We start from the raw sequence: 7922 nt of genomic DNA, 5'->3' as shown, positions 1-7922 counted from the left end.
GTACTTTTGTTGATGACCAATCAAGATATACGAAAATGTGCAAGTTCCATTTTTTAATTGAAGAAGTAGTTGTCTATATTTTCAAAAATCCTTCTTTTTTTTTTATTTTTCGTGACGAATGGTTATATAAAGTGAAGAAAAGTCGCTATGTTATTTTAAATTTTCTAAAAGTTCTTAAAAATTTTTGGAATTCGCATTTGATTTACACCACTTCTAGAATATCCTGTAGCGTCTGAAATTTCTTCTTTACAGCGGTAAATATTTTTGTAAGGAGTAAAGATTGGGGCTTTATAGAACAATTATTGGACTAGGGAATATTTTTTGTTTGTAAGGATTTTTATGAAGTTTAGGAATCAAGTATAGGTAGGGAAGATCGAACTCACCTCATTTCACTGGAATGTTAAAGGTGCTTGGACACAGATTTGAAGTTAATATTTTCTCAAATTTTCGGTATAATATCATGACTTATATGTTTTTATAGCATTTCACATGGAAATAAAATTTTAAAAAATTATTTTATCTGGAAATTATTGAAACAACAAATTTCGGGACGCGTTTGATTGACACATCTATGCACTTTCACAAAATACACTTTATCCTTAATACTTAAGAAAAGTAGAAATTTTGTTGTGCATTAATGAAAAATATTAAACTATAATCCAGAATATAAAGAGAAGAAATGTTAGAAAACAAAACCAACTCACCAGTATTGTCAGTCCATGCTCAGTGATGTGTGCAGAGTTTTACAAATTGAACACACCCGTGAAACGTAAACTGTTTTTGTAAACAGGGCACGAGCTCTGTTATTGTTAATGTTTACGTTTCACCGGAATTTTTCTGGATCATAGTTTGTATATATTTCATTAATACACAACAAAAATTATACTTTTCTTAAGTATTAACGATAAAGGTTGCTTTATGAAAGTGCTAGGATGTATCAATCAAACGCGTCCCGAAATTTGTAGTTTCAATAATTTCCAGATAAAATAAGTTTTTTTTATTCTATTTCCGTTTGAAATGCTATTGCAATATATAAGTCATGATATTATACCGAAAACTTGAGAAGATATTAACTTAAAATCTGTATCCAAGCACCTTTAAAAGTTTTAAATTAACACCAAAGTGTGATTTTGAAGAAAGTCATCCTTAGAAAGTAAACTGTGAGTGTAAGTTGGATTTCCAGATGTAGAATTAAAATTAAGTTCTAAAATAGTTATAACAAGCATTCTGAGAGTATTGCATTAGCAATACTAGTCCCCTACCGGCAAGTGTAATCTGGTTCCCGTTAAAAATTGAAAATGCCATAATTCCGTTAAAAATCATTGAAGCGGAACGAAATGCAAACTTGATCTATAAGTAATCAAGTTAAGTCACACACCAAAAATCAGCTCAATATATGCAAGCGTTTAGAAAAAAAATCGCGGAAAACCCTAAAAAAAAATTGAAAAGGTCGTAATTCCGTCAAAAATCAATTAAGCGGAACGAAATGCAAAGTTGATCTGTAACTCATCAAGATACACTCACATACCAAAAATTAGCTCAATATCTGCAAGCGTTTAGGAAAAAAGTGCGGAAAACCAAGTGGGACAGACAGACAGAGGGACAGACGGACAGACAGACAGACGGACGGACAGACTCAGAGGAAACCTATAGTCCCCTCCGGTTTCACCGGTAGGGGACTAATAATGAGCCTTTCAAAGAAAGACTATATTTTTACAAGCCTTGTCTGCTGGAACCGAAACATACTGGTTATTTTAGTCCCCTACTGGTGAAACCGGAGGGGACTATAGGTTTCCTCTGAGTCTGTCCGTCCGTCTGTCTGTCTGTCTAGCTGTCCGTCTGTCCCTCTGTCTGTCTGTCAGTCTGCAATTTTCTTCTAAACGCTTTCACATATTGAGCTGATTTTTGGTATATGACTTTACCTTGATAAGTTATAGATCAAGTTTGCATTTCCTCCCGCTTCATTGATTTTTGAAGGAATTATGGCATTTCAATTCTTAACGGGAACCAGATTACATGTACACTTGCCGATAGGGGACTAGTATTGCTAATGCAATACTCTCAGAATGCTTGTTTGTTTTGTAGACTTTTTATCACCTCCGATTTAATGAAAACGGAAGGATAGATGGTTCGCATATTGCCTTTAAACTTTCTAATACGGTTCTTTCATATATTTTTTTAAACATGTAATCCACTCCGACATATGATCAGTTTTTCCCTTTCATGTTTAGCCAACGTCTGGCATAATCTTTGACAGAATTTATAATAGAAACGAAGTTCTGTCGCCGTATTTAGTCCCTTTTAAGATAATTGCTTTTAGATCTTCATTTTCAACTATATCAAAATCACCAGTAATGACGTGTCCAGCGGGACTGTAGTTGAAAGAAGAAGAGCAAGAACACGAGGTGTTTAAATGTTCAATATCACTGCAAGGCTTGTTCATAATTGAAAAGTTTGGAAGCAACATTAGGGGTATATCTGTAAGAAATGCAGGATGTAGACTTGTACTTGAAATATGGTGGAATGATAGACTGAATTTTTTGTGATTAGGAATGTTACTAATGTTAATAGCATCTATTCCCTTTGCTGGCATATTAAAGTTTAAGGAACCAATTGGTTAAGTCATAGTTATTTTCCAACACGTTGTAGCTTAAAGAAACAGTGCTGGGCAACATGCATCCATAATCACAAACACTAGCTCATATTCTGCAGATGGAGAATCTTAATTTGGACTTGCTTTAGCTTCTTCAAACAGTCCATTCAAAAATTTCAAGGAAACCGAGGTATAATTAGTGCGAATGTAATGAAGACCTAATTGTTTATTGATGTAGTGTGAAAGTAAATCAAAAGAGACATCATGTATACTCTTCCAAAAAAGAAACGCAACGTAAAATCCCGACTTTTATTAAGCACGTTTAAATAAAATATGGAGATAACGAACATTATTCAAGCCCAAAAGTCCATTCAATCAATACAAATCAGAAGCAGAGCAAACACAGACCTCCACACATCAGAGATGGGATCAGGTGCCATGGAAGAGTGAGCATCCCCTGCCGACCGGTCACACCCGCCGTATGCTCCTTGTCATAATTGGGAAAAACAGATAAATCCGTAGACAAATCAGTGTTTGAATAATGGTCTAACAATGGACAAACGCATCGATTACACAATATGATAAAAATCAGCTGTTTATAGATATCTCCGTTACTATTCATTACATCAAAAAGTTTCTTCATTGCTGTCAATTATCAAGAACCAGTGACGGATTTAAGGGGGGCGCCCCCGGCGCCCCCTCCCCCTAAAATTGTAAAAGTTAGCGTAAATCATAGTTTCGTCGAGAAAATGTAGACCCCCTTGCCTACTTTTTGCGCCCCCTTTAACTTTCATTCCTGGATCCGCGCCTGAGAATGGTCAAAATTTTCGGAAAAATCTCGTGAGGGAACTTAATAACTTAAATATACATATATACAAGCTTGGCAGTTTGCGGATGTTTTTGGTGAATATATTTCAGTTTTAAGTGTAAGCACGCGAGATGGGGAGTTTCGGATGATGCAATTCCTATCATATGATAATAATATATTTTAAAGATGAAACAAATTAGGTAAGATACTTTTAATTTATATAATTGATGAAGAATAAAAATTAGACTTTTCATCTTGTTAATTAGTAGTAAGGATAATAGGCTTATCGATAATATTTGAAAAGGATGCTAGGAAAAAAAGATAATACTGCATGGAAGGGATGAGGAAGTAATGGGCGCGTTGAATGGATAATTGGGAAAGTAGTGACTGTGGTGTTTCAGTGTATTTAATGATTGCTTTCTTGAGGTAAATATTATTACAGAAAATCTTTTCCCACTCGAAGTATGCAATACACAGATAATCATCAATATAGATGGTGGTAGAGGGTCATTTCATAGACTGTATCCCTGAATGCCAACAGAAGTAATTTTAATATTAGTTCTCATAAAGCTGAAGTTTATTTAATATTTTAACCTTTCAATTATTTGATTATTTACATTATACATTTCAATTTAAATAACTACAGTTATTGAAAAATGCAGTTCTTATTTAAATGGTGAGTTAAAAAACGTCGAGTGTAAAAGTAAAAACAAGATGTGTTTGTGAAACACTGATGCCCCCGTATGGCAACTCATAACAAAGGTTACACTTTCTCAAAGGCAAATCAAATATGTTGATACCCAAACTAAGGTCTTGTCTCGAGGAATATACCTGTGAAATATGAAAACCCTAGCAGCAACCATTGAATAGATATGGAAAAGGTTAGCGTTTTTAAAAAGTAAGTCAAACTTCAAATGGTCAAAATTAATGGTACACAAAGAAAGGCCTTCTCACAAGAAATACACATGCCAAATATGAAATCCCTAGCACCAACCGTTCAAAAGTTATGGCCAAGGTTAAAATCTTTCAAAAGTATGTCAAATTCTAAGGTCAAGGGGTCAAAGTTGGCATCCAAAGGAAGGTATTGTCACAAAGATACATACATGAAGTATGAAAGCCCTTGCACCAATTATTCAAATGTTATGGCCAAGGTTAAAGTTTTTCAGAAGTAGGTCAAACTCCAAGGTCAAAGGGTCAAAGATGTTGGTATCAGAAGGAAGGTCTTGTCACAAGGATTACATACGTGAAGTATGAAAGCCCTAGCACTAACCGTACAAAAGTTATGGCCAAGGTTAAAGTTTTGCAAAAGTAGGTCAAACTCCAAGGTCAAGGTCAAAGGGTCAAAGTTGTTGGTATCAGAAGGAAGGTCTCTTCACAAGGATTACATATGTGAAGTATGAAAGCCCTAGCACTAACCGTACAAAAGTTTTGCCCAATGTTAAAGGTTTTTCAAAAGTAGGTCAAACTCCAAGGTCAAGGTCAAAGGGTCAAAGTTGTTGGTATCCAAAGGAAGGTCTTGTCACAGGGTATACACATGTGAAGTTTAAAAGCCCTAGCACCAACTATTCAAAAGTTATGGCCAAGGTTAAAGTCTGAAAAAAATCAGCAAAAGTGGGTCAAACTCCAAGGTCAAGGTCAAAAGGTCAAATTTTATGGTTCCCAAAGAGAGGTCTTGTCACAAGAAATACACATGTGAAATACGAAAGCCATAGCTCAAATCAATCAAAAGTTATGAGCAAGGTTAAAGTTTTTGCGGACAAACAGACAGACAGACGGATGGACAGGGCAAAACTAAATGCCCCCGAATCTTCGATTACGGGGGCATAATAACACAATCATTTATTGAACCTTTTACAATACAATGCTATAGGAAGCCTTTCGCCAACAGTTTAAATACAGTACCCCTTACCTTATATTTAATACTGTAAGCATCCAGGGAACAATTATTACTACACTCAGTGTTATATAAGTACTGCTTTATGGTTAATTTCGATACATGAATTTTACTTTATTGAACTATGTGAATAAACTATCGGCCCTTTTACTTAACATTTGAATACAGTACATGTATATTACAATATTTTCTAAATGAAGTTGGCTTAACTATTAAGTAAAAGAACCATTTCCTCCAGTTTTGATCTATACGGAAAAGAGTTAAGTCTTAAACCAACCAGATATCCTTCACATGGTGCCAGTCTCAAAGGATCCTGCTTTAAATAAAATATATATGGATAAAAAGAAAACTGTTGGATGATATACTCTCTCCAATACCCCAGCTCTTTTCCCCATCGGGTCTGAAAGAACCTACATAAACTGTTGGATCCGCCAACGTGATCCGATTTGCTTGCTGAAGACCGAGTAACGATTCGAATATTGATGGCCAAACATGTATGATTTGGACATTCTGTTAATCATCTAATTTGCATTAATAAAAACTGTCATTTTGGTTGATGATTATTGTAAAAGACATTACTCAAGTATCTATATTTATACATTGAGAAGCAACATCGATATACTTTATAATGTTGGGAGTTCTTTGTGGGCATTTAAATGCATACAGTGTAACTTGATGTACAATACCAAAGAATGGGTATCCAATGGTTGACTGGCTTTTGCGTACATTGGTAACTGGCATTCCATAACTCAATAATCATAGACCGTGGATTTTAATGTGAAAATTATTTTGCTTCGTTCGATTGTGTTAGCAATTGCAAACTATTAATTTATTTGCGAATTGCTGCAATAGCTTGAAAAAAATCATTCAGTTTCATCGATTGAAAACAAAACTGTTATTGATCAGAAAAAAGAGGAAATTCATAACACAGGAAAAACCCATTCATATTACGCCATACTCAGATTGCTATAACTAACTGTACATGTAGGAGATGTTAATGATTCAGAGAGGTATATATATATATATATATATGCATGTGTCAATGGACATTAACAGAGAAAATGTATTTTTTATGGACATAATAAAAATCAAGTAAGGCATTAAAAATATCTGAGACATTTTTTCGTTCTTAGTTTCTTAAGTTTATTAGAGGCTGTCGTAAGAAATTTGGACAATCAAATTCTCTTTCCTAAAGCACTTATACATAAATCAAATATCACTAGTATTGTAATATGGGATGTATATCTTTATATCATCATTTTCACTCTCTGTGTGTGTGTTTTATTTTCAAATTTATCAGTATGGACACATTATTGTATTACAGAGAAGAATATTTCCAATAATTCTACCAAAGGCAAGAAAAAACGAAGACACAAAATAAACACAGGAGTACCGTATATATGCTTTGTTGCCATCATGGAAGATAAGTATTCCGACGTGTTACTAGACTGTTTCGTTGAGTTCCGGGACACCATAGACCCAAGGATTATAAGAGGAGAGCTCTTCCAGCGCAGAATAATCTCACCAAAACGGTTGGAAGAGATATGGAGCCCTGTTCGCGCACAAAGCTGTGAAAATATTTTGATTGAACTCATTGAAAACAGCCCATGTAAAATAAAATCATTTTTGGAAATTTTAGTGAAAGATCACAGCTTTCTAGTGGAAAAGTATCATTCCAGATTTGTCGAAAAATATAGTTCTGGGTATGGAGTTCATAGGCAAAGAAAATTAGATATTTTTACAGAATATAGGAAAGTGAAAACTGTCCCTTTGCGACATAAACTAAAGCTTTTGTCACACAAAGGAGAAATAGACAAATTTAATTCAATAATAAGATTTTGGGAAGATAAGTGGGAGTCTGCGCTATCGAATAAGTGTATGAAAAAGGAAAATCCATGTTTAGCAGATATGTATTTCATGACTTTGGATGCCCAGCTTGAACATCGCCGTGTCGTTTGTGATCGCAACCTCATCAAAGATGAAGTTCTTTTCAATAAAGTCAAAAACATCACGGCTATGACTTCTCAACCATATATATCATATATGATGTACTTAGCCAGACACGGGTCTGCAAAACTTTTGGCGGGAGTGTCACTAGATGAAAGTATAAAAGAGGTTGAAGAGGCCCTTAGCCGATTTGAATTAATACCAGCATGTCGAGAAACTGGAATTGTGCTTTACATTTTATTTAATATGGTATCTAGTAGATATGAGAAAGGACCAACAGAATCGGAGAGAACATTTCTACTGAAAACAGCCAGTGAAGCGATTGATCATTTTGGAAGAGAAGATGAAAATATGGCTGAAGACTTTAAAAGAATGGTCCTGACAAAAATTGCTCTTGTAAATCTTGGAATTGGAGTTTTCGGGAATCAGATACCAGGAATTATTGTGACCAATGAAAACAAAGAGAAGGCCAATGAAATTCTTAAAGAAATACAAGAAAATTATTGGGATAAAATGGAAGTTCGGTGGAAAATGTTTTTCTATATTGCAAAAACAAGAGTTTATGAATTAGATGGAAACATATCAAAGGCTTTTAACAGCATATCCAAAGCAATGGAACTTTCAGTTCGTGGTAACTTTAAAGGAGAAGGGCTGAACATTAAGAAACAATACACTCAATT

At 34.5% G+C, this 7922-nt stretch overlaps 1 protein-coding gene across 1 annotated transcript; it reads left to right on the top strand.

The window, feature by feature from the left end:
• Positions 1–6238: 6238 nt before the first annotated feature.
• Positions 6239–7911, top strand: LOC133182638 (uncharacterized; the record flags this gene model as incomplete). Its single annotated transcript, XM_061317485.1, has 2 exons — positions 6239–6305; positions 6620–7911. Coding segments are annotated over exons 1-2 (1311 nt in total), but the record flags the coding sequence as incomplete, so codon positions are not given.
• Positions 7912–7922: the final 11 nt, after the last annotated feature.

The sequence above is a fragment of the Saccostrea echinata genome, unplaced genomic scaffold, assembly GCF_033153115.1.
Source record: "Saccostrea echinata isolate AGI-Se365-2 ecotype Australia unplaced genomic scaffold, CSIRO_AGI_Sech_v1 ptg000009l, whole genome shotgun sequence".
NCBI classification, from domain to species: Eukaryota; Metazoa; Mollusca; class Bivalvia; order Ostreida; family Ostreidae; genus Saccostrea; species Saccostrea echinata.
Note: the sequence above shows the minus strand (reverse complement) of the source record. Positions and strands in the feature narration are given on the sequence as shown.